This window comes from Loxodonta africana, chromosome 1 (genome assembly GCF_030014295.1).
Source record: "Loxodonta africana isolate mLoxAfr1 chromosome 1, mLoxAfr1.hap2, whole genome shotgun sequence".
In the NCBI taxonomy this organism is placed as follows: Eukaryota; Metazoa; Chordata; class Mammalia; order Proboscidea; family Elephantidae; genus Loxodonta; species Loxodonta africana.
Genome location: NC_087342.1, coordinates 77993598 through 78021440, shown reverse-complemented (window position 1 = coordinate 78021440; position 27843 = coordinate 77993598). Strand labels below are relative to the sequence as shown.

Here is a 27843-nt window from a genome sequence, read left to right as displayed (position 1 = left end):
CATCATTTTAAATGAATTTCTTTGGTTCCTCTCTAGTTCCAAATGTTTGTGGGTATAATCTATAAGGAGTTTGCACACATTATCTCTATACATACATAATATTTTAATATGTTTATCTATATGTATAGATATGTATATTGATAGTATTATGTATGTTGTATATACAATTTCTATTATATATATGCATATATATAATTTGAATTTTACAAAGCCAACTATGATGAGCATTTTTTCACTTCTCAGTTGATTAGCTCCCTAGTTTACATTGTAAGATCATCATTGAGAGCCAGCAGTTTTCCCATGATTTCATGGAAACAGCTGATTCTCTTCACACATTCAAGAAGAAGGATTCTGGGTCTGAAAATTCATCAGTCAAGACACCCAGAACTTTCACCTACCAGAGTTCAAGGTGATCTTTGGGGGATATGTTTGTTTGCCATCATCTTCCTAAGCCCAAATGGCCTGGTCTTGGGTGTCCTGAGAAGAATTCCTAAGTGGAGACCATTAGGAACCTCTGACTTCTGGTTAGATCTTCATTATTCCTCTCCCAGCTAGCTATGCATGCCCTACACCTTGATCTAGTGCCTCAGTTCTGCCCACATCAATGAAGGATTTAGGAGTAGGTATCTCCCCATTTCATCCCCGATAAAGAATGAAGAAGCAATTTAGGGATTCTTTATAGCTTCCTGTAAAATAAAAAATAAAAAAAATAGCTTCCTGTAGATTCTGGAAATTGTCAGGCTCCTTATGGATTCCTGAGGTAGAGTTTAGGAGCATGTCTTCCTGAGACAGATTTGCTGGATTCGAATCTCAGCTTCGCCACTACTAGCTGAGTGACTTTGGGCGAGGAAGGTAAACTTTTGCCTTGGTGTCCTCGTATATAAAGTGGTGGTAATAATAGTACCTACCTCACTGAGCAATAATATGGATTAAATGAGTTCTGTAATACAGTGAAAACTGTGAAAGCTGGAACTCCACAGAACCACCTTGTTTTTCCAGGTTTTGCAAGTTTTCTGCCTTTGACAGGGTGCGGTCTTACCACATTTCTGTTGCTCAGTTTAGTGGAAAATATTGGAGTTTTCTTTTCTGGAGGCTTCCGCCTTACACAGGTTCTGGCTTTCACTGGTTTTACAGTATACGTAAAGTGCTTAGAACAGTGCTTTGTACCTGTTAAGTGCTTTATAATTGTTTGCTATGGTTTTGATTACTACGCTTCGTGCTCTCAAATGGTTTGGGCTCAAGATGCCCCAGCCCCGGGCCAGAAGTTACCTGTAACCAGGCTGAAAGTTTCCCTACTGCTTTGTCCATCCAGCCTTGGATAAAAGCTCCTACCCAGATCTGCCTTTACTTTCTTGCCTTGGGAACCAATGCACATTCAAGAAGTAAAAGCGACTTTGGTAAGCCACTCCCACTTTCTCTCTTAACTTATTTAGCTTCCTGACACAGTTCCTTCATTCTGTGCACTGTCTAGGTAAGTGAGTTCTTGGGTAGAAAAGCTAAGCAAAATTTAAAGTTTCTGTTAACAGTATTGTTTTATGCCTCAGGAAGAAGACTAGCTATGAGGAAATACTACTGAAAAGTCAGTGTGGACCCCAAGCTGGAGTGAACCTTCTCCTGAGCTCTGTAATTCCAGAATGGCAGTCCTCTTGCAGGAAGGGTCTCTAATAATGACATTAGGGGAAGAGGACTGTGCCTGGACCAAGAATGATGCTGGCAAAGAAAACACAAATATTTCGACCAATGTTGTTACCACCTGGAGATAGATGGATGGAGCCCATGCAGCTCTCAGCTGGCTCAGGGGTTGCTGAGACCAAAAATACATACCCAGAAACAGGTGTTGGAGCAGGTCCTGACCCTGATTAGGGGCCTGCAGACCTGGGTAGGATAATGCCATCCAGAATGTGGAGAGATTATGCTGGAGACATTGAAGAAACAGCTCGAAGGACAAGCCATCAGGTGGGAAGGGTTGGGATCATCACTTAGGCTTTGCTACTGAAAGGCTTTGGGAATAGCCCAGAAAACAGCAAAACTGAACTTTAGAATCCACCAGATGTGTCTGGAGCCGTCACCCAGCATTTCCCTCATAGGCTTTAATTCCCCCTGCTATTTATGTACACTTCTGGAACCTTCTCTTTCTATATTGGGAGACTTTTGTGTGGGGGGGCATTTTTACTAAGAGTTTAGCTTTAAGTTTGGTTTTCTGAGACCAACTTTATCCCATTGCCTTAGGTCCCAGGCTATTCTGCTTATGGCAGAATAGTACCCTGGAATCACAAAGGTTTCAGGTTCAACCTGTTCAGACCCTGTCTCAGGGTAACTCTCAGCATTATTGCCTTTTAAAACAGAAAGCTGATGAGAAAGGATCTCTGGAGAGAATGGCAGAAGACAGGAGCCTCTCAAGGGAAACTCTGAAGAACGCTTATTAGTAGTGTCCGCTTCCTTGAAACTTCACCCCTGCCTACCTCCTTGTTATCTACCTGATTCCTGAGGAGAAATGTTCAGCCATATTTGTAACATTTTTTCCTCAGCCTGTTCAACTCCCTTAGCTTCAAAATGTTGCGTGCTTATTTTTTAGTCCTGAACATTACCTGGAAAAGTTATTTCCCCACCCCCCCCCCATAATTTTTCACTTTACTGATTCCCCCATATAAAATTAGTATGTATTTTGAAACCAGTCTAGCTACCGCTTCAAGTTAACTTTAAGAATATCCCCTGGTTTAATGATCCACTCAACAAACATTTATTGAGCATTTCCTATGTCTACAGCAGTAGACTAAGTGTAAGTGGTCCTTTTAACTATCCTTAGCATATTAAACTCTGTCTTGGTTTCATGATACTCCCTGTTTCTCAGCTCTGGATTCAAACTGACTTCTTAACCTTTGGATTACTCCTTACTGATTCTTTGCTTGTCATATTTTGTGAGAATATCTCCCATGTTCTTCCAAACTCTTTCTGCCCAGCTGTCTCCTCTTGTCATTCAAACTGAACCCTGCCCTCCTTGGCACTTGACAAAGTTGGGATGCCAGTTTAGAGATATAGGCTGCATACTTAAGGTAAAACTAGATTTTATTTTTCTCTCTCTCTTCTTCATCACAAGTCTCATTATGTCTGCAGAAGAGACAACTGACATCTGAATTGTCTGTGCTTTTTTTTTTTTTTTTTTTTATGTGTGTTACTGAGATTGAAATAAGGACTTGGCTGTAACACACACAAAAAATCTTAAGATGCTGAATCACGTGGGGGGATCTCTATAGAACAGAACAATGAATGCAGTAAGTGTAGTAAGCGCTTTAGTTACTAGTGGGTCATTACACAGCATCAGGAGTCCACACTGAAGAGAATCTGTTTGAGAGCAACAAGTGTGGAAAGGCTATTTTTATATAATGGGACCCTCCTTTCTCAACAGGAGATCCGCCACAAGGAAGAATACTATGAGTGTAAGGAATGTGAGAATGCTTTCAGCCTTAGTGGCCTTATTTGATATCAGAGAGTCCATGTAAGAGAGAGACCTCATAAATGTAATGACCGTAAAGATGCCTTCATTCAGCAAAGAAACCTTATAGGACCTTGTGTGAAAAATGTAGGAAGGCCTTCACTGAGAAGTCAGGACCGACTATATACCAGGGAATCTACTGGAGAGAGATAAATGTGGGAAAGTATTCCATGGAATCACCAACTTTATTCAGCATTGGAGAATTCACACTAAAGAGAAATCCTGCCAGCATGATGAGCACGGAAAAGTCTTCAGACAGAGGTTGCACCTTGATAAACATCAGTGAGTCCATATTAGAGGGACACTTAAAAATGAGAGACTTGTGGGAAGTCATATAGACGGAGCTCCAACCTCAACATCACAAAAATTAACATCATTAAGGTAAATGGACAAGTTGTATGGGGAATGAGTATTCTAAATTGCCCGTTTTAGCCAGTAAAAATATTCATTGAATGTCTTGGGTCAAGAAAAGGAAAAGTCAGAAGTTCGTTTTCCCTTCCCAGAGCAACCAGGACTTTTGAAATATGCTGTTTACCTGCATCCCTGGACTTGTGATACTATCTTCTGGACAGTTACGTGTTGCAGGATGTGCTGTTTCCCCCACGCCTACTCTAATCTCATGTTTTTAATTCACTCAACGAGTATAGACAGTAGTACTGGTTGTTTATTGTTTGTTGTAAATATATAATATTTTCTTTAAAGGCTAGATAGGCATGTATGGGTACCCCAGGACACAGAAATCACACCATGTTTCAATAGAGTGAAAACAACCAACATCATTGAATTGCTGGCCACTTCCAAACATTTGAGACTACCTCTCTATCCTCCAACACAAAGCCATGTAGGTGTCCTTCAGAGTATCTATTTTCAGCTTAAACTTTATTATTTTTTAAGAAACAAAAAGATATATACAGCCTATTGACAGATAATGACAGAGGTAGTTTCCCTTGTAGATAACGTGTGATATAATATTGTGAGGGTCAATACTTTCAGTTACATATTAATTTCACTTCGAAAACCTATAAGCTAAAGAGGAAAGAATCTTTAGAAGCTCTCCTTCAGCAAGGTAGTAACATAGCCAAATTTCTATCCATGCATAGAACAAGGCTTATATATTTTATAGTGGGTCACTAAATATAAACAAAAAGCCAAACACCTTGCCATCGAGTCGATTCCAAGTCATAGCAACCATATAGGACAGAACAGAACTGTACTAGAGGGTTTTCAAGGAGCCGCTGGTGGATTTGAACTGCCGACCTTTTGGTTAGCAGCCAAGCTCAACTAAATACAGTAGCCACATATTTTAAAACTTCACAGTGATTATTTCAGGATCCTGGGTTTGTGTCTGCTGTACATCCCTAATATTTTTTTGTTTTGGTAGGTGTTACAGCTACTATATAAAAAGATGTACTACATCTAGTTAAAGACTTTTTCAGCGTCTGTAGAGATCACGTTATTTTCCTTAACGCCATTATTATTTTGTATTCTCTGAAAGGATTTCCTAATGTCTAACCAACCTTGCATTCCTGGAATAAACCTTAGTCATGGTGTATGTGATGGTTAAGATTGTGTGTCATCTTGGCTGGGCCATGATTCTCAGTGTTTCAGCAGTCGGCGTATAATGTGATCACCCCCATGGTCGGATCTGCTGTGAGTAGCAGTTAGTTTTTTAATATGGTAATGGATTTTGCTACTATTTTATTCAGTGCATTTTTCCTCAATAAAAAGTGATACTGGTCTGTAATTTTTTTTAACTGTATTATTAAGGTTTAGGCTCCAGTATTTTACTTGCATCATAAAAAGAATTAAGTTTTTAATGTTCTAGAATAACTTATGAGGAGCGTGGATGGTGCAAGCAGTTTGCAATGAGCTACTAACCTAAAGGTTGATGGTTTGAACCTACCCAGCCACTCTGTGGAAAAAAGTCTTCGTGAACTGCTTCTGTAAAGATGTCAGCCAGAAAACCCCTATGGAGCAGTTCTACCCTGTAACACATGGAGTTGCCATGAGTTGGGAGTCTACTCGCTGGGAGCTAACAACAACAATCCCGGACCTTAGGTGAAGCAGCATCAGCCTACAATTGCTCTCCTTTCCCCTTGAGTCTTCCTTCAGTTTGTCTGCCTCTTGATCCAGGTGCATGTATTTAAATCTGAGATGAAGGGTCCCAGCTCTTATAGGATACCCTTGTCACCAAGATCAGAGGCAACAAGAATGGACAATAGGTTCCAGCTAATGCTTATGAGTTTCCAGCCTGCTTATGATCTTCCCTTCCAGCCTGCCTATAGACTTTGGAGCTTTGTGGAGACTATTCAACCAGCTCCACAAATGTGTAACCCTATTCCCTCTAATAAATCTATATATATCTGGTCTTCAGGGTTCCTGATTTTTTCTTTCTTTGCTACAAATGTGAATATAACTGTCTTTCAGCTTTTTTACTTCCATAGCAGGCAAGTATTACAGAGCAGTGATTCTCAAAAATGAGTGTATGCAGAGAAACGTAAAAACCTAGGTAATCTTAAATATAGATTCAGATTCAGTAGATTGAATTTTGATTTTTAATAAGCTTCCAGGTGATGCTACGCTGCTTGTATTTATTTTCCATTGCTGCCATAACAAGTGCCCACAGAGTGGCTTAAAACAACACAAATTTATTATCTCACAGTTCTGTAAGTCAGAAACCCTGGTTGACTCAGCAAATTTCTCTACCCTGGGTTTCGTAAGACCAGAATCAAGGTGTCAGCTGGATGGCCTGCCATTGGGAAATTCGTGGAAAGAGTCTGATTCCAAGCTCATTCAGACTGTTGGCAGAATTCAGTTCCGTGTTCTTACAGGACTGACTGCCTCATTTCCTTGTTGGCTGTTGGCTAGAAGTCATTTTCACTCTTTAGTGGCCACATGCATTCCTTGGCTCATAGCCCCTTCATTTTCAAAAACAACAACAGCAAGTTGAGTCTCATGCTTCAAATCTCTTTCACCTTCTGTTCTTCCTCATCTGCTTTGCCACATCTCTCCTCTGCTTACAGCCAGAAAGCTCTCAGTTTTTTAAAGGATCATGTGATTAGATTGGGACCACCAAGATAATCCAGTATAATCTTTCTATTTTATGATGTGACCTTAATTACATCATCAAAGTCCATTTTGCCATGTAATATATCCAAAGGTTGCAAGATTAAGATGTTGATAACTTTATGGGAGTCTTTATTCTGCCTGCCGTATAATATGACAACACACTGGTTATAAAGAGGTCTCTTGGTTGCAAGGGCAGAATCCCACTGGAGCTATCCTAAGGAAAAAAGGGGGAATGTAGTATAAGGATACTAAGATATCCTATAAGGTCTCAAGAACACACTGGGACTCATTGGTTCTCCATCTTATTTTTATCCATCTCTTGGGGGACACTTCAATATTCCTGATGCAAACAGGCTTTCTATGCCTCACAATCTATGTGACAGCGAAAATATGGTTCCAGGCTTTCCAAGGCACTGCTGTGGCTCTACCCGGTTTAAGAGTGTCTATTCCAAATCCAAAATCCTAGGAAAGGGACTATAATTAGCTCCATTTGGGTCAAATGCTCAACCCTGAACTAGTGAGCCCATCATTTCTCTCTCATCTCATAGCTTCACACCAGCTCTTCTCTATACTGGTCTGTAAGCAGGGAAGGGAGGCTATAAATTTAATTCCCTAGGCTCCTATTGCCAATGGGCAGAACTGGTGGGAGATCAAAAGGGGGAAGAATGGTTAAAAGCTTTAACACTTTAATTAATACCTGAAACTACAGTTATGTTCAGACAGTTTGGAAATAATGCGATGCATTTTTATCTAACAATTTACTCAGACAAAGGAAATAACTATCTGGTTTATTCTGTACAGGTAGTCCCCGGATTACAAATGAATTCTGCTCATAAATCTGTCTTTAAGTCGAATTTGTATGTAAGTCAGAATAGTTAGGAACAGTTCAGTGATATATCTAACGTCAGTTAGTTAAATGTTTGTTTTATTAAATAGTGTACCTTTCTATGCATAAAAAACATTAAAGAAACATTTCCAGTTACATTAGAACATCTTTAACATAATACAGTAATAATAGTAATGTAGTACCAATTTGTTATTACAAACCATCGTATATAGCTCGCATTTTTTTTTTAAATTGTGCTTTAGGTGAAGGTTTACAGAGCAAATTAGTTTCTCATTAAACAATACAGAAATTGTTTTGTGACACTGGTTGCCAAATACCCCACATTTTTGTTATAATAGGCTTTACAGGTGTTGGTTCATAATTACAGATTATACATAATTCAGAGGTTTGTAACCTGAAGACTGCCTGTATTCCCCATTCCTTTTCTGAATACCATCTTTTAAAATAAATTTTAGAAAATGTCATGGATTGAATTATGTCCCCCCAAAAATGTGTGTATCAATTTGGCCAGGCCATGATTCCCAGTATTGTGTGGTTTTCCTATATGTTTTAAATCCCGCCTCTGTGATGTTAATGAGGGGGATGGTCAACAATTGTGTTAGTGAGGCAGGACTCAATCTACAAGATTGGATTGTCCCTTGAGGCAATCTCTTCTGAGATATAAAAGAGAAAAGTGAGCAGAGAGACAGGAGACCTCATACCACCAAGAAAGCAGTACCAGGAGCAGTGCGAGTCTTTGGACCCCAGGTCCCTGAGTAGAGAAGCTCCTCAACCAGGGGAAGATTGAGGATAAGGACCTTCCAGAGCTGACAGAAATCCTTCCTCTAGAGCAGACGCTCTGAATTTGGACTTTTAGTCTACTTTACTGTGAGGAAATAAATTTCTCTTCGTTAAAGCCATCGACTTGTGGTATTTCTGTTATGGCAACACTAGATGACTCAGACAGAATAGTTTTGTATTTATATGTTGTTAACATCTTACATTACTATTGTACATTTGTCACAGCTAATGAAGCAATGTTGATACATTATTATTAAACTTCATACTTCATTCAGATTTAACTAGTTTTTCCCTAGTGTCCTTTCTCTGTTCCAGGATCCCATCCAGGATACCACATTACATTTAGTTGCCATCTCTCTTTAGGCTTGTCTATTCTCGTCATTCATTTATTTATTAAATCATTTATATATATATCAGTATGGATTTGTGGATATTTGTATTATATTTCAGATTATAATCCAATTCTGTGTTATTTGTTGCTCAAGCTGTTCCAACTTTGGCCTTTGGGAGTTGTTTCAGTTGGCTCCTGAGTCACTTTGACAAATTCCCATGATTTTGTTGTTTGAGCACTTTGTTACTTCCTGGAGATACACCAGACTCATCTTGTATATTCCCTGCCCCAGCCCTAAACCAAAACCAAACCAAACCCGGTGCCATCGAGTCAGTTATTTCTCCAAGGTGCCTTGGGTCCTTTTATTTGAGGATGGTATTAGAAACCAAGTATGGGCACTGGGTTTCCTCATTGCTATTGGGATTTCATTGCTTCTAGGCCACCTTAGCAGACAGAACAAGGAAATACATGTATACTCACCACATACAATACATATCTATGATTACATATATGTGAGGATATATATATATATTCACCCATATCGATAGTTAATCATGAGTTCATACTGATGTGTCCAATTCTAACCCAGTATCACATGGCTCATTCTCAAATACCTTGCTTCTAACTTCCCCTGTCAGGATAGGATTTTGGACCCCCAGGTCCTTGTCACTTGTTTTGCTGCTACTTCCAGGGATGAAGGCATCTCATCTCAGGAATCAATCCCAACCCAGGGGAGGGAGTGCATGCTGGGTCACTGACCTAGGAAGATGGGGAGGCTCCTGGAGAAGCAAAGAGAGGGAGGAAATAGGGACATTAAGGAGATAGAGGCAAAAAGTCGTGGTTGGGAAGGAACCAGAGAAGAAAGGGGCACTGGAAGGAGTCAGCTTAGTGGATACCTGTGCTGGGAGGGATGCGTTCTGTTAGGTGAGAGGCACAGGGAGTTGCTGGCTGGGGTGCTTGTAGAGGTCTCTATTTTTCACAGATGGTAATTACACAGGTGTGTTTTATAACTAATCAGTAAATTGTACTTAAGTTTTATGCATTTTTTTCTGTACCTAAGGTATGGTATAATTCACACACACACATAAAGAAAGGGAAAGAGATGAGTATAGGGAATGTGATTAAGGGGATTCCCCTTCTTCTAGAGCCAAACCTGCCTAAGGCCACAGCCCTGGCAACCTGGAAGGTGGCCCTTCATGGGCAGGGAGCTGCCCGCCCCCCAGCCTCCGCTGGTGGCCATGGAAGTGGCGTTCCTGGAGGACTGAGGGCAGGATGTGGCATGGAGGCTAGAGATTGTAGTGGGCTACAATGAGATCAACAATGAGACCCGGCCCAGGTGTTTGCCCAACATCTCCCAGGAACCCGACAGAGCAGTCCTTCTGCACCTCCCCAGACCTCCAGACCCCAGGCATCCCACCACCATCCTTCCGAATACCAAGGGTGGATCCTCTTGGAGCCCGGAGGGTGGCCCCTTCCTCTCCCAGCCCTGAGAACCGAGGACGCTGACATACTGCCTCTTTTATTCTTCTTCATGGATTTGAGTAGACAGGGATCTGCTGTCTCAGACCTTGCTCCCTGCCACCAACTATCCCTAAATGTAAAGGTCCTACAACGCTGACCCCAAATCTGACTTCTGGCCCTGTTGTCTGACCCAGGGGTTTGGGAATGGTTAATGTACTCAGCTGCTAGTCAAAAAGTTGGAGGTTCCAGTCCATCCAGAGGTGCCTCAGAACAAAGGCCTGACAACCCACTTCCAAAAAGATATGTTGTTGGTGTTGTTAGTTGCTGTTGGGTCGATTCAGTTATGACTCATGGAGACCCCACATGTTGCAGAATAGAACTGATCCATAGGGTTTTCAAGGTTATGACCTGTCAGAAGCAGATCACCAAGCCTGTCTTCCTAGGTGCCTCTGGGTGAATCTGAACCACTAACATTTTTTTTATTGCACTTCAGATGAAGGTTTATAGAGCAAACTAGCTTCTCATTAAGCAATATACATATTGTTATATGACAATATGGTTGCCAACCCCACAACATGTTAACACTCTCCCCTTCTTGACCTCGGGTTCCCCATTACTAGCTTTCCTGTCCCCTCCCACCTTTTTGTCCTTGCCCCTAGAGTGATGTGTCCATTTAGTCTCATTTTGTTTTACGGGCCTGTCTAATCTTTGGCTGAACAGTGAATCTCAGGAGTGACTTCATTACTAAGCTAAAAGTGTGTCTGTCTCGAAATTCTCCAGTCTCTGTCAGACCAGTAAGTCTGGGCTTTTTTTTTTTTTTTTTTTTTGTGAGTTAGAATTTTGTTCTACATTTTTCTCCAGCCCTGTCCAGGACCCTCTATTGTGATCCCTGTCAGAGCAGTCGGTGGGGGAAGCCTGGCACCATCTAGACTCAGTCTGGTGAAGGCTGTGGTGGTTGTGGTCTATTAGTCCTTTGGACTGATCTTTCTCTTGCGTCTTTGGTTTTCTTGATTCTCCCTTGCTGCAGACCGGGTGAGACCAGTGGAGTATCTTAGATGGCTGCTCACAAGCTTTTAAGACCCCAGACGCTACTCATCAAAGTAAAATATAGAACATTTTCTTTATCAAACCACCAACTTTTTGGCTAGTAATCAAGCTGATGAAACAATGAGCTGTGAATCTTTATATACTATCAAGTAGCTTTGATTTTCTGGATTATACACTGTTACACTTTCTAAAACTCATAAACATCTCTCTGTTCCCCATAATGAGGCTGTTAGTTTCTCTTCATCACCACTATCAAATCCAAAAGAATCCCCAGTATTTTCTTCTTCCACCTTGGGTTTCTTTGGGATTCCTTGGATATCTGGTTTGAAATTGGGCCTCTTCTGCCCTAATTTAGCTTTAAATGTGGCCTCTCCCCATTTTGTGCTAAGGGTGGTCCGTTTGATGGAAAAGACTTCAGCAAATTTTGAACTGCCATTTCTTCCTATGTCTTCCCAAGTCTGGAGTCATTTTGACACCTGTTGCATATTCTCCTTGGCGCCTGGCAGGTGTTTTGGCCTCGGGCTGCCTCTGCCTCTCCTGCTCCCAAAGGCCCACGAACCTGCGTGGGAGAAAGGGTGAGGAAGGGAGTTCAGCCACCGTCGAAACCAGACACTCCGCGTTTGGTAAAGAGGAAGCCAGAGGCTTGCGGCGGGCGGGGGGGGGGGGGCGGCGCGGCGGGGGGGCGGCGCGGGGAGGGAAATCCCCGCATCTTTCCTCCCTGCCTTGACCGCCCGCCTGGCCGGAGCTAGGCCTCGGGGCTGCAGCCTCCTGCACCGCTGCTCGCGCCACTGAGTGGTCAGCGCTGAGTTTGAACAGGGACTGCACCACCTCAACGCCATTTACTCTCCCAGCCCCACCTCCTTCCTCCCCAGTACAATTTTGCCTTGTTAGGTGCTAGTTGTTTTTTATGTCTATAAATGATTGTGTCCTCTAGGGTCGCTATGAGTTGGAATCTACTCGACGGCAGTAGGTTGGGTGGGTTAAATGATCTTGAGCTTATATTTCTGGGACATGATAAGTTACTTGGAAGCTATCTGATCCTTTTAAGACTTGATTTTAATATTCCCTAGGTGAAACCACGGTTTTCCCTGTTCAGTGGTAGAATTCTAGTTTTCCATGCGGGAGAGCTGAGTCTGATTTCCTGCCAGTGGACCTCATGCACAGCACCACCCGTCTGTCGGTAGTGGCTTGTGTGTTCCTATGGTGCTGAACAGGTTTCAGCTAAGCTTCCAGAAGAAGACGCTAGGAAAAATGGCCCAGCAATCTACTTCTGAAAATCAGCCAGTTAAAACCCTATGGATCACAGCAGTCTGATCCACAACTGATCCTGGGGATTGTGCAGGACTGGGCAGTGTTTCCTTCCTTTGTGCATGGGGTTGCCATGAGTCAGGGGCTGACTTGATGGCAGCTAACAACACTAACAACAGGTGAAACCAGAGCTGTGTTTAGGCCAGTGCTAATTATTCCCACTACTGAAAGACTTTCCTGAATACTTTACCCAATGCCCAGTGAATTATTAAGTTTTCCTCTCTGGCTGGTGGGAACAGTCACTATTCCCATCTCTGGAGTACTTACTGTTCCCTGTAAGGCTTTTGGATTTTTACTCTGAGAATGTTTACTTCTTTTTACTCTAAGGATATGAATCTTTGGTTTCCCGGATTTTCTAGGGTGGAGGTGTCTCCTATTACATGCCCCAACTGACAAGCTCTGGGCATCATCTCCTGCCTCCTACAGCTTGTGAGCCTGAGAAATCCAAAGCTACGATTTCCCAGAGTTGGCAAATGCCCTCAGAATAAACATAACTATTCTCCCTGGGTTCCTGCCCACATATATATTTTGGCCTACATGATTATTCTCTTGCTTGTTCTACACATTTAGATGCTTCTTATAATTTATCTATTATTTTTAGTTGTTTTCAGTGAAAGAGACAGCCTCAAAAGCTAGCCTACCATACACTGGAAATGGAATCCCTATTGTTGTTAGTTGCTGTTGAGTGTGCTCCAACTCATGGTGACCCTATGCCTAATAAAACAAAACATTGCTTGGTCCTGAACAATCTTCATGATTGTTGGTAATGAGACAATGTTTTGTTGTGATCCATGGGGTTTTCATTGGCTAATTTTTAGAGGCAGATACCAGGCCTTTCTTCCTTATCTGTCTTAGTCTGGAAGCTCTGCTGAAACCTGTCCACCATGGGTGACACTGCTGGTATGTGAAATACTGGTGGCATAGCTTCCAGAATCACAGTTACACACAAGCTGCCACAGTATGACAAACTGACATAAAAAACCAAAAACCAAACCCAGTGCTGTCGAGTCGATTCTGACCCATAGCAACCCTACAGGGCAGAGTAGAACTGCCCCATAGAGTTTCCAAGGAGTGCCTGGCGGATTCGAACTGCTGGCACCTTTGGTTAGCAGCCGTAGTGCTTAACCACTAGGACACCAGGGTTTCCATAAAGGTGACATAAAGGTGGTAGAAATCCCCATTAACTACTGATTGATTCCTGCTTTTTACCTGACAATGGGTTTAGGTGTGGAAATCCCAGTGGCACTGGGTTTGGTTTTTTTTTGGTTTGGGCTTAGGTGCTGGAATACAAGTTGTCTAAACCAGTGTTATTCAAAGGTGGTCTGTGTACCAGCACTGCTCTGTGAACTGTTTGTTACCAGCTCACAAGGAGGTACAGACAGAAATTGAGAGTAAGAAGCAAGTAAACCTCTGTCATATCTTGCCCCAGACTGGTTAACAGCCAAGCAAAAGATGAGCATTTATATCACATCACTGGTGCTGCTAAAAAGTTTGTGATCAGCTGTTCATGGACCAGACTAAGTAGCACAGTGTCTAAACTTGGGTTTTTTAAAAAACTTTTGCAGGGATCACATAAAAACTGATAAATGTTATGGATCGTCTCCCCAGAAATAGTGCAGGTACAAGGAACTATAAGAATTAATATGTCAGTACATATTTTAATCCTAGTAGGAGACAAAGACAGGAAATGTTTTGGGTAATCATTTCACCAGGCCACAATACCACACCCCATATTTGTGTATACAAACCAGAGTAGACAAAAGCAGGATCCCATAACAGACCGTCAAAGGAATAAGTGAAAAAATGTCATTTATTAGTCACTCATTCATCCGACCAACACCATCAAATACCTACAATGTACCAGATCAAGTCTTAGTCCCAGAACACTATTTCAGGAATTGTCATTTGTCATTCTTTCTCCATCCCCGATCCTCCCACCCTCCAGCACCTGAACACTCATCCTACATTAGGAGAATTCCACACTTAAAATCTTGATAGGAGGCGAAGACCACCTCCTTCCATGAAAGAGGAAAACTCACTTTCCCAAACATTCATGCAGTTGGACACGGGCATGGGGCTTAGGCTTCACCAGTCAGATGCCCATATGCCAGACTCTGACTCAGGACGTGCTGCCAGAGAAGCTAGGACTGTGCGGAATGCACTTTGGCAAAGGTGGTGTGAATGGCAGTAGTGACATCCAGTTGCTGGGAGCAGCAGTGAGAGTCGTACTGGTCATAGGGCCCGGTGTCCAGCATCAGGGTGTCAGTGGTGTGGGCAGTGGCATCTGACCCAGCAGCAGCGGCCGTGGTTTCTATATGAGACCCGACTGAGGGTGGGATTGTGGATTCTGTTCCTGCCTGTGTAGTCTCGGACCTGGTTCTATCGATTTCATAAAAATGAGATGAGCCCCCAATATTGTATAGATAAATTCCTTTATGTTAAAATTATAAAAATTTGTATTCCATTGTACATTTAATGTGGTTTTAAGAACCTCCATCCCCCTGAGCACCACTCTGATCACTGGCATCAGTGGTTCCAAATCTGGCTGAGCACAAGGAGTGTTCGTGGGGCTTGTTACAGAATACCCAAGCCTCTCCCCAGACCCACTGTCTTAGAGTATTGGGCCCAGGGTCCAGAAATCCCTTATTTAAGCTATACAGGAGAACCTGATGCACAGCCATGTGGGAATTCCTGGTCTATGTTCTTGCTACTAAAAGTGTGACCTGAAGACCAGCAGCAAAAGCATCAACCTTATTATAAATACAGAATCTCATGTTCTTCTCCAGACTTCCTGAATCTTAATGAGATTTCCAGGTGATTTCTGTGCATAGTAAAGGTTGGGACTCCCTGGTCTACGTACTTTCTGGATGTGCTTCTAGAACTGTGCAGTCTGCTCTTGGTGTATGGGCTAATCAGATCATTTAGCACTGGAGGGTCCAGGGTTCAGTCCTTTTTCCTTTCTCTTCTATAGCTAATCACTCCCTTTGTTACCTCATCCATTCTCAAGGCTTTAAATACCATTGATGTGGCATCACTTTCCAACATCTACTTCTCCGGCCCAGACATTTCTCCTTAACTGCAGACTAGTGTATCCAACTGCCACTTTGACAATGTCACTTGTAGGTCTATCTCAGATTCAGAAAATGAGACAGACTGTGATGCCCCCTCCTCAAAGAGGCTTCTTCCAGAGTCTTCCCCATCTCTGTGGACATCAGCACCATATTTCTATTTGCACAGTCCAAAATATTTGGTGTCCTCCTTGACTCCTCTCTCTCATATCCCAAATTCAATCCATTATGAAGTCCTTTAAAGTCCATCTTCAACATGTATCAAGAATCCCATCATGTCCCACTATTTGCACTGCTCACACCCAGGTCTAAGCAACCAACATCTGTAGCTGGAATACTATCCAAATTTCCCAGTTTTCCCTATTGCCTTGCTCTTCCTCTCAACTCTTCTCAGCACAACAGCCAGAGTGATCCTTTTAAAAGAGAAGTTGCAACATGTCTCTCTTTTGCTCAAAACTGTCTTGTAACTCATCTAACCTAGAGAAAAGTCAAAAACTCTTCCAACATCCTCAAGGCCTGCATGGTCTGGCTGTACCTCTGACCTCACTCAGTGACTCTGCTGTAGCCACACTGCCTTCCTCGCTGCTCCCAGAACACAGACACCCTCCTGCCCTAGTGTGTCTGCACTGGATGTTCCCCCAGCATGGAAAGAATTTCCCCAGACATCCTCATGGCTAATTCCTTCATTTCCTTCAAATTTTTCCTCAAAGGTCACCTCCTCAAGGAAGCCCACAAGGATCACCCAAGTTACCATAGCCACCTTCCCCCTCCCCACACACCCACCCTCTGGGTCCCCTTCCCCACTGCACTTACTTCCTTTTAACGTAAATACTTTGCTTGTTTCTATGCTTACAGTCAGTAGTCTATCTCTCCCCACCTGAACACATGCTCCACAAGACGATTTTTGCATTTTTAGTTCTCTGATGTTTCCCAGATGTAAAAAGTGTGTTACATAGCCTGCACTCAATAAATATCAGTAGAATGAATGATCCTGTAGCGTAGAGCGCCTTCCTATTCTAAAGACAGTGTCTTTATTAATCCAGCCTCAGACCAAAGGCTGTTCTGTGGCAGCCGCAGCACAACATCCACTCACACTGACGTTAATGCCGCCTGGACTTTTCTCACAGGGGCTGCTCTCCCTCCCTTCCACGCCACCCCGCCCACTATAGCACACAATTTCATTTCTATTTTCAGAAAAGAACAATCCTAGGCTTATGGACCCTATTTTCCAATCAACTGCGAATGTAAATGAGAGTCTGCTTTCGATAGTCATCAGTCTGGAAGGAGCCAGCACTAGGATTATAGAGCTAAGAGCAGGGAGAGAGGGTGGGTGAGCAGAGGATGGAAACATAACAGGAACTTATCAAGATGAGAAACTATCAGATCCCTCCTTTCTGCTGATTCCAGAATCTGGTTCTTTTAAAAAAGGTTGCAGAGAAAATGGAAATAATAATCCAGGAACAGTCCTAGAAGGAGAACGAGAGCTGAACTAGCCTGAAAATTGGTTTCTCGATACCACAGAGACTCCTGTGTGCAGGGGCCACCCTGGGCCTTGTGGGGACAATGACAGGAAAACAACTACTAGTGCTGTCAGAGATGGGGATACCCAGAGGAGGATGGGACCAAGAACAAAAAACTCATGCACAAGAAGAAGAACAAGCACACTCTTCCATAAAGACCAAGACACAAAAAATAAACAACATAAACCATGGGAGTTGAGAGTTGGGCCAGGTCTCAGCCCTGGCTAACACAGTGACATTAGCCCTTGCTGCCCACTGCTCTGCAGACAGACAAGACCCAGACGATGTTTGAGTCCCTGTGATCACAGGTCCTGGTGGGACAAGGTTCTATTAAGGGGACAAGGACAACAGAGCAATGAAGATGACCTAGCCGAGGAGTGACCATGTCAAAGCCCATGAAGTACGGAGTACTACCTGGGCACAGGCCCCATCTAGGCTCAGCTACTCCATAGTCTTCTCCTGTCCTGCCTGCAACAGACTCAGCACAGCAAACATCGGATTCTGAAAGGTTCTCAGGTCTTCATTTATCGCCTTTCTTAAATTTTCAGAATTTTCTTCTCCTTTAATTAACCCATCAACCACACCTCATGGCAAAACTTTGAAAAAACGAATTAATATCCAGACTCTCATTTTCGACAAGGAGGTGAGACACTGCAGCTCAGAGCAACAGGAGGCTACAACGGGGATGGAGACTTATCAGCCCTGCCTCTGCTGGAACAGGAATGCTGATCAGGAAAGGGACACAGGTCAGTGTGAGGAGGGTCTGGTAGGTGGAACTGGGCTGCTCTCTCTCCAATTTCATATTAGGCTGACAGGAACAGACACATCCAGATGCCAGTCGTGGAAAGGGAAGCCAAGGGTTCTTGAAGTCACAAAGTGGGGGATGAACAAATCTTGTATCACTCAGTCCTACAAAAGGCAACTGTCTCATGCTATAGAAGAAAGTAATCATGAACAAATTTGGGTCAGTAGCTGATTTCTTGGGTCAGTGTTGATATGCTGAACAGCCCAGCACATGCTCAAAATGTCCAAAAACAAAGAATCCCCATAACCCTGTCGTGTCCCCTCTGCCCCAACCCCTCCCCCATATCCGGCTCCCAGAGTCTCACCTTTAGAAGCCTCAAGAGACATCAGAGCCCTAGGCACTGTCACTGCCTGAAACAGAAAAAAAACAGAATCTTGTCAGAGCCCATAGGAGGAAGTCTGCCTAAAGGAGGAATTATGGGGTAGGTGAACTCCCTATGGGCTCTCATCTACATTATTCCAGAGGTCTCAGGGATCACACCTCTTCACACTCACTTGCAGCCTGAGCATAGTTCCCTCCTTCTCCACCTGTGGGAAGAAAATGTCCTTTGAAAGACCAGGGAAGAGGCAGGACCATGAGGTCCTAGAAGAGTCGACTAGTCCTGGACCCTTGAACACTGACTGCAGATCCAGGGCAGGATCAGGAAGCAACAACAGAAGAAACGTGCAGGGACTGGACCCATCACCCTCCTAGAGGTCTGTCCTCAGCAGGGACCTTCCCCTCTGACCTGCAACTGTGGGCATCAGGTCCCCATCACCAGAATCAAGGTGAAAAATCTGTCCTCATGTTCACATGTGTTTTACAAAAGAGTAAATGTTAACACACAGGGCCCAGACTGGGTATGCATGGGTGTGGAGATAGTGCTTCACGGTAGAGGCAGAAGGCAAGCAAACTCCCACCTGGGGCTTGAAAGCCTGCAGTGGGACAAAAAAAAAAAAAAAAACTCAAGCCCCACCCTTTCCTTACCTGAGCTCTTCTTCCTCCAGATCACAGCTCCAGCCACCACAGCTCCAAGGAGAGCCAGGCCAGCAATGATTCCCATAATGAGGGCGGGGGACTGAGAACGGGACTCTGGGAAGGGGAGGGAAGGGAAGGTGAGGGGCCCTGACCCTGCTGCTATGTCCAGAAGGGGCCCTGCTTTCCCTGAGAAGAGGCTCTGCGCTTATCACCCCCTTACCCCATCTCAGGGTGAGGGGCTCAGGCAGCCCTCATGCTGCACATAGCACGTGTATCTCTGTTCCTGTCCAGAGGGCACCACCATAGCTGCCCACTTCTGGAAGGTCCCGTCCCCTGCAGGCCTGGTCTCTAAAAGCTCCATGTCCTGGGTCTGGTCCTCTCCATCCCGCTGCCAGATCAGGGTGATCTCCGCTGGGTAGAATCCCAGGGCCCAGCACCTCAGTGTGGCCTCACAGTCAGAGATGGGGTGGTGAGTCACATGTGTCTTTAAGAGGTCTGAGGATATGAGACAGAAAATTCAAGAACCATCCTGAGAATGGACAGGGCAACTGGGGTTGGGGGAGGGCGTGTAAAACCCAGACACCAGCTGGGATGAGAGTGTGAGAGAACCTCCTATTCCTTGGAAATTTCTAGTATCAAGGTGAGCCAGCCCAAGGTAGGAGGCTCCAGGTGTCTGAAGGGAAGAACGGGGACTTTTAGTCCTGATATGGGTAGAGATTAAGAAACGCGGAAAAACTGGAGTCAGACCTCCAAAGACACTGGGTCCCAAGGCCGCAGCCAGGATCATTTCCCTCCCCCACTGTTCTGAGAGACTGGATCCTTTAATAGTCCAGGAGAGAGGTCCTCCAAGCTCTAACACAGGATCTGGAAACGGGTGGAAACGGGGCCAACTCATCCGTCTCCTGGCCCACGGCGCGTGGGTAGGGGGGATGGGGGCGGGGCTGTTACTCTGGCATTGATCTTATTTTCCTTCCCTCCTTGTGGGACAACGGATGAGGACAGGGCCCCAGCCCCCGGGGAAATAGGGAGGCGCTCCGTAGTCCCTCCTACCTGTGCGCTGCAGTGTCTCTTTCCCGCTTTCCAACTATCTGTGCAGCCACTCCACACACGTATCCTCCAGGTAGGCCTTGACCTGATCTACAAACCCAGCAGCCTCCCACTTGGGCTGAGTGATCTGAGCAGCCGTGTCCGCCGCGGTCCAGAAGCGCAGGTCCCCGTTCAGGGCGAGGTAATCAGCTCCCTCGTAGGCCTGCCGATTGTACGGATGGAAGAGGCGCCCATCTGGACCCACCTCACAGCCAAATACCACTTGGATGGTGTGAGGCCCTAGCCCCGCCCCCGCAGTCAGCCCCACCCCGCGGTCGGCCCCGCCCCCGCGGTCGGCCCCGCCCCCGCGGTCGGCCCCGCCTCCTCAGTCAGTCGCGTCCCCGCGGCCCCGACAGGCGGTTATTTGCCAGAGCCCGTCTCCCCCTAAACTGAAAACGCAACCTGAGCGAATGCCCACGAACCTTCCCAAGTCGAGAGGTTGGCGGACCCCGCCACCTCGGGGCGGCCGGTCCATTGGGACGAGGGAACCTGTGACCTGAGATCCAGGGCCGCGTCACTCACCGGCGTCGCTCTGGTTGTAGTAGCTGCGCAAGGTCAGCAAGTTCCCTCGGAAAGATGGTGCACTGCCCTTCGCTCTCCGTGTCTGCTGCTCCCAATACCCCGGCCCCACGTGTTCGATCCATGGCGCCCGCGGCTCCGTCCGCGGATGCGCGGCGTCGCTGTCGATCCGCACGAACTGTGTGTTGTCCACGTAGCCGACTTCGATGTACCGGGGCTCCCCGTGGTCGGGCCGGGATATAGCGGTGTGGAAATACCTCAGGGAGTGGGAGCCTGGGGGCAGAGAGCGCCTGAGCCGCGCAAACCCCTCTCTGCGCGGCTCCCAGGTCTGGGGTCTATGGGGGACCGAGAAGGGGCGGTGGGAGGAGCAGCGCCCGGACGTAGGTGTGGGGGGACCGGGGCGGGGGAGGGGGTTTCCCCGAGGGTCCTGCGTCCCCGCCGGGCGGTCCCCTCGCTTCTCCCTCCCAGAGGCGGTTTCCCTTCCGACCCTGCACTCACCAGCCCGGATCTGGGTCAGGGTCAGGGCACCTGAGAGCAGCAGCAGGAGGGTCCCCGGCACCATGACCCAGGTGCTGGGGTTCTAGGGAGGGTCTGCGTTCCGGCGGGTCCGAGCCGACCTTGTAACGGGAATCGCGGAGACTGTGACTGGCTGCTCCGGAAATTGGGGGCCCAATTGGAGAACCGGGACGCGTCATGTGTGTCCAGGCAGAAGGAGACGACGCAGGTTGTGGGAGGGAGAAACCACAATGGTAGGCCTCCCCACCCTGACACTGCCATCGCGGCCTGAGACCCTAGAGCCAATCCCGGAGACCTGGGTCTTTGCCCTGACCCCCTCCTCCTGCACGGATCACTCTTTGTCACACTGTCTCGAGTATGTGCCCAGGAAGATGTCGGTGGTTTTAAAACTTTTTGCTTTCCAATCTTGTACGCTCTTACAACAAAGAGATATTGTTTATATGGTTTGTATCTGTTGATATTGAAAAACAAAACAAAACACAGTTGCTTTTTAGCGGACCCATACTCACAGCAACCCCACGTGTATCAGAGAACTGTGCCCCAGAGGATTTTCAGTGGTTGATTTTTCGTGAGTAGGTTGCCAGGCCTTTTTCTGAATTGCCTCTAGGTACCCTCAACCTCCAACCTTTAGTTTTGCAGCTGAATTTGTTAACCATTTGCACCACCCAGGGACTCCAATCGGCATTTACCGTGTTAAAAATTAAAACAAAAAAATTATTAACTCATTTAGAATAATATTAATAACCCAACAACAGCATTTTAGCAAAAATGATTTATTTTTATGAAAAATATTTGTTTTCCCAAATAGAACAATGTAGTGAAAAGGGAGGATCATTTTACATTTTTGGAAGATCAAAGACTACAGCCTTCAATATGGATTATAAAAAAGAAAAAAAATTTTTTTTTTATTATACCTCAACATAAAACAAAAATCCTCAAAACAGGACCAATAAGCAACATCGTGATAAACAGAGAAAATACTGAAGTTGTCAAGGATTTCATTTTACTTGGATCTACAAAAAAAAAAAAATTTTTTTTTTTTTACAAGGAAGCAGCAGTCAAGAAATCAAACGACGTATTGCATTCGTCAAATTAATCCTCTGTAAAAGTCATAAGGTAGCCTATATGTTATTCAGTTTTACAGATAGGGAGAGGGAGACTCAGAGTGGTTAAGGAGGTGGTGGAGCTGAAATTGAACCCAGGGCATTTTCTCTTAGAGGCCTTGTTAACTCATCTTCCATCAATTCCCTATTCCCAGATAAGCAGGATGACTTGCGTATATGAGGCAGATAGGCATTGTCTTGGCCATCTAGTGTTGCTATAACAGAAATACCACAAGTGGGTGGCTTTAACCAAAAAAATATATATTTTCCCACAGTTTAGGAGGCTACAAGTCCAAATCCAGAGTGCTGGGTCTAGGGGAAGGTTTTCTCCCTGTGTTGGCTCTGGAGGAAGGTCCTTGTCTCTTCAGCTTCTGCTTCCTGGTTCCTTGGAGATCTCCATGTGCCTTGGCATCAATCTTCTCCCATCTCTGCTTGTTTCCTTGTCCTAATCTGCTTCGTGTGTGTGTGTGTGTGTGTGCGCACTTTAAGTGAGAGTTTACAATTCAAGTCAGTCTCCCATACAAAAACTTATATACACCTTGCTATAAACCCCTAGTTGCTCTCACCCTAATGAGAAGCACAATCATCTCTCCACTCTCTATTTTGGTGTCCATTTGGCCAGCTTCTGACCACTTCTGCCCTCTCATCTCTGCTCCAGACAGGAGCTACCCCCATAGTCTCATATGTCTACTTAATCCAAGAAGCTCACTCCTCACCAGTATCTTTTTCTATCCCATAGTCCAGTCTAATCCCTGTCTGAAGAGTTAGCTTTGGGAATGGTTCCTGTCTTGGGCTAACAGAAGGTCTGGGGACCATGATCTCTAGGGTCCTTCTAGTCCTCAGTCAGACCATTAAGTCTGGTCTTTTTATGAGAATTTGGGGTCTGCATTCCACTGCTCTCCTGCTTCCTCAGGGGTTCCTTGTTGTGTTCCCTGTCAGGGCAGTCATACGTTGTAGCCGGGCACCATCTAGTTCTTCCAGTCTCCGGCTGTTGTAGTCTCTGGTTTACGTGACCCTTTCCGTCTCTTGGGCTCATAATTGTCTTGTGTCTTTGGTGTTCTTCATTTTCCTTTGCTCCAGGTGGGTTGAGACCAATTGATGCATGTTAGATGGCCGCTTGCTAGCATTTAAGACCCCAGACGCCACTCTCCAAAGTGGGAGGCAAAATGTTTTCTTAATAGATTTTATCACACCAATTGAATTACATGTCCCCTGAAACCATGGTCCCCAAACCCCCGCCCCTGCTACACTGACCTTCAAAGCGTTCAGTTTACTCAGGAAACATCTTTCCTTTTGGTTTAGTTCAGTTGTGCTGACCTCTCCTGTATTGTGTGTTGTCTAAAATAGTTCTTGTCTGCTATCTAATTAGTAAATACCCCTCTCTCTCCCCACTCTCATAACCATCAAAGAATATTTTCTTCTCTGTTTAAACTATTTTTCGAGTTCTTATAATAGAGGTCTCATACATTATTTGTCCTTTTGCAACTGACTAAATTCATTCAGCATAATGCCTTCCAGATTCCTCCATGTTATGGAATCTTTCACAGATTCATCATTGTACTTTATCGATGCGTAGTATTCCATTGTGTGAATATACCATAGTTTATCCATTCATCGGTCGATGGGCACCTTGGTTGTTTCCATCTTATTGCTATTGTACATAGTACTTCAGTGAACATGGGTGTGCATATATCTGTTCATGTAAAGGCTCTTATTTCTCTAGGATATATTCCAAGGAGTGGAATTCCTGGATCATATGGTAGTTCTATTTCTAGTTTTTTAAGAAAGTGCCAAATCAATTTCCAAAGTGGTTGTACCATTTTACATTCCCACCAGTAATGTGTAAGTGTTCCAGTCTCTCCACAATCTCTCCAACATTGATTATTTTGTGTTTTTTGGATTAGTGCCAGCCTTGTTGGAGTGAGATGGAATCTCGTTGTAGTTTTGATTTGCATTTCTCTAATGGCTAATGATAGTCAGCATTTCCTCATGTGTCTGTTAGCTACCTGAATGTCTTCTTTAGTGAAGTGTCTGTTCACATCTTTTGCCCATTTTTTAATTGGGTTATGTGTCTTTTTGTAGTTGAGTTTTTGCAGTATCATGTAGATTTTACAGATCAGGTGCTGATTGGAAATGTCATAGCTAAAAAGTTTTTCCCAGTCTGTAGGTAGTCTTTTTACTCTTTTGGTGAAGTCTTTGGATGGGTATAGGTATTTGATTTTTAGGAGCTCCCAGTTATCTAGTTTTTCTTCCGCATTGTTAGTGATGTTTTGTATACTGTTTATGCCATGTATTAGGGCTCCTAGCGTTGTCCTTATTTTTTGTTCCATGATCTTTATAATTTTAGATTTTATATTTAGGTCTTTGACCCATTTTGAGTTAGTTTTTGTGCATGGTGTGGGGCATGGGTCTTCTTTCATTTTTTTGCAGATGGGATATCCAGTTACGCCAGTACCATTTGTTAAACAGACTGTCGTTTCCCCATTTAACTGACTTTGGGCCTTTGTCAAGTATCAGCTGCTCGTATGTGGTTGGATTTATGTCTAGATTCTCAATTCTGTTCCACTGGTCTGTGTATCTGTTGTACCATTACCAGGCTGCGTTGACTACTGTGGCAGTGCAATAGGTTCTTAAATCAGATAGAATGAGGCCTCCCAGTTTTTTCTTCTTTTTCAGTAACGCTTTTTACTTATCCAGGGCCTCTTTCCCTTCCGTATGAAGTTGGTGATTTCTTTCTCCATCTCATTAAAAAATGTCATTGGAACTCGGATCAGAATTGCATTGTGTCTATAGATTGCTTTTGGTAGAAAACATTTTTACAATGTTGAGTCTTCCTATCCATGAGCAAGGTAGTTTTTCCACTTACGTAGGTATCCTTTGGTTTCTTGCAGTAGTGTCTTGTAGTTTTCTTTGTATAGGTCTTTTACATCTTTGGTAAGATTTATTCCTAAGTATTTTATCTTCTTGAGGGCTACTGTAAATGGTATTGATTTGATGACTTCCTCTTTGATATTCTTTTTGTTGGCGTAGAGGAATCCAACTGATTTTTGTAAGTTTATCTTGTCTCCTGATACTCTGCTGAACTCTTTTACCAGTTTCAGTAGTTTTCTTGAGGATTCTTTAGGGTTTTTTGTGTATAACATCATGTCATCTGCAAATAGAGACACTTTTACTTCTTCCTTACCAATCTAAAAAAATCCAGATGCCCTTTATTTCTTTATCTAGCCTAATTGCTCTGGCTAGGATCTCCAGCACAATGTTGAATGAGAGTAGTGATAAAGGAAGGATCTGGTTCCCGATCTCAGGGGGAATGCTTTCAGACTCTCTCCATTTAGGATGATGTTGGCTGTTGGCTTTGTGTAAATGCCCTTTATTATGCTGAGGAATTTTCCTTCTATTCCTATTTTGCTGAGAGTTTTTATTATGAATGGGTGTTGAGCTCTGTCAAATCCCTTTTCTGCATCAATTGATAAGATCATGTGGTTCCTGTCTTTTGTTTTATTTATATGATGGATTCCATTAATTGTTTTTCTAATGTTGAACCATCCCTGCATACATGGTATGAATCCCACTTGGTCATGGTGAATTATTTTTTTGATATGTTGTTGAATTCTATTGGCTAGAATTTTGTTGAGGGTTTTTGCATCCAAGTTCATGAGGGATATGGGTCTATAATTTTCTTTTTTTGTGGTGTCTTTACCTGGTTTTGGTATCAGGGATATGCTGGCTTTGTGGAATGAGTCTTGGAGTATTCCTTCCTTTTCTATGCTCTGAAATACCTTTAGTAGTAGTGGTGTTAACTCTTCTCTGAAAGTTTGGTAGAACTCTGCAGTGAAGCCATCCCGGCCAGGGCTTTTTTTTTTGTTGGGAGTGTTTTGATTACCTTTTGTTATTCATCTATTTAGTTGTTCTACCTCTGTTTGTATTAGTTTAGGTAGGTAGTGCATTTCTAGAAATTCATCCATTTCTTCTAGGTTTTCAGATTTGTTAGAGTACAATTTTTCATAGTAATCTGGCATGATTCTTTTAATTTCAGTTGGCTCTGTTGTGATATCACCCATCTTGTTTCTTATGTGGGTTATTTGCTTCCTCTCCTGTTTTTCTTTTGTCAGTTTGGCCAATGATTTATTAATTTTGTGAATCTTTTCAAAGAACCAGCTTTTAGTCTTGTTAACCCTTACAATTGTTTTTCTGTTTTCTATTTCATTTAATTCTGCTCTAATTTTTATTATTTTCTTTCTTCTGGTGCCTGGGGGTTTCTTTTGTTGCTCTCTTTCTATTCGTTCAAATTGTAGGGATAATTCCTTGATTTTAGCCCTTTTTTCTTTTTGGATGTGTGCATTTATTGGTATAAATTGACGTCTGAGCACTGCTTTAGCTGTGTCCCAAAGGTTCTGATAGGAAGTGTTTTCGTTCTTATTGGATTCTATGATTTTCTTTATTCCATTCTTATTGTCTTCTATAACCCAGACATTTTTCAGCAGGGTATTGTTCAGCTTCCAAGTGTTTGATTTCTTTTCCCTGCTTTTTCTGTTATTGATTTCTACTTTTATGGCCTTATGGTCAGAGAATATGCTTTGTAATATTTCAATATTTTGGATTCTGCTAAGGCTTGCTTTATAACCTAATATATGGTCTATTCTAGAGAATGTTCCATGTGCACTAGAAAAGAAAGTATACTTGGCTTCTGTTGGGTGGAGTGTTCTGTATATGTCTATGAGGTCAAGTTGGTTGATTGTGGCATTTAGATCTTCTGTGCCTCTATTAAGCTTCTTTCTGGATGTCCTGTCCTTCACCAAAAATGGTGTGTTGAAGTCTCCTACTATACCTGTGAAGCTGTCTGTCTCACTTTTCAGTGCTGTTAGAGTTTGTTTTATGTACCTTGCAGCCCTGTCATTGGGTGCATAAGTATTCAATATGGTTATATCCTCCTGGTATATTGTCCCTTTAATCACTATATAGTGTCCTTCCTTATCCTTTGTGGTGGATTTAACTTTAAAGTCTATTTTGTCAGAAATTAATATTGCCACTCTTGCTCTTTTTTGATTGTTGTTTGCTTCATATATTTATTTCCGTCCTTTGAGTTTTAGTTTGTGTCTCTAAGTCTAAAGTGTGTCTCTTGAAAGCAGCATATAGACAGATTGTGTATTTTTTATCCATTTTGCCACTCTCTGTCTCTTTATTGGTGCATTTAGTCCATTTACATTCAGCATAATTATGGATAGTTATGAATTTAGTGCTATCACTTTGATGTCTTTTTTTGTGTGTTGTTGACAGTTTCTTTTTCCCACTTAATTTTTTGTGCTGAGTAGTTTATCTTTATACATTGTCTTTTCGTTTTATTCGTTGTTGTTGATTTTGTTTCTGCTGAGTCTCTATTTTTTTCTTGTATTTTATTTTGGTGAGTAGGATTGTTCATCTTCTTCGTGGTTACCTTAATATTTACCCCTGTTTTTCTAAGATTAAACCAAAAGTTTATTTCTTTGTGTTACCTTGTCTTCCTCTCTGTATGAAAGATCTATGACTACAGTTCTTAGTCTCTCTTTATTGTTTTGATGTTGTCTTCTTTTACATAATGACACCACTGTTTCCCTGTTTTGGGTGTTTTTTTTTTTTTTTCCCCTTGATTTCTTTTTGTGATTTCCCTCTCTGGGTTGACATCTGCTTGCTCTGTCCTGTGTTCTAGTCTTTGGTTGATATCTGTTATTATTGATTTTGTAACCAGAGAACTTCCTTTAGTATTTCTTATAGTTTTTGTTTGGTTTTTAGAAATTCCCTAAACTTCTGCTTATCTGGAAATGTCCTAATTTCACCTTCATATTTGAAAGACAGTTTTGCTGGATATATGATTCTTGGTTGGCAATTTTTTTCCTTTAATGCTTTGTATAAGTCACCCCACTGCCTTCACGCCTGCATGTTTCTGCCGAGTAGTC

General features: G+C 43.4%; 1 protein-coding gene and 1 pseudogene across 2 annotated transcripts in view; one reads left to right on the top strand and one right to left on the bottom strand.

Annotated features, from left to right (window-relative positions):
* Positions 1–7541, top strand: part of ZSCAN12 (zinc finger and SCAN domain containing 12) — a 30877-nt gene extending 23336 nt beyond the window's left edge. The window contains exons 4-5 of one of the 2 annotated variants that reach the window (XR_010321487.1): positions 1545–1956; positions 3407–7539. Coding sequence is in view for 1 of the 2 variants with exons in the window: in XM_064282356.1 (XP_064138426.1) it covers positions 1545–1665 (121 nt within the window). In the remaining variant the exon portion in view is untranslated. Of the gene's footprint in view, positions 1–1544 lie in introns of both variants that reach the window. The other variant, XM_064282356.1, reaches the window with a different exon arrangement.
* Positions 7542–18044: 10503 nt separating this feature from the next.
* Positions 18045–21321, bottom strand: LOC100675987 (class I histocompatibility antigen, Gogo-B*0101 alpha chain-like; annotated as a pseudogene).
* Between the last annotated feature and the right edge of the window lie 6522 nt (positions 21322–27843).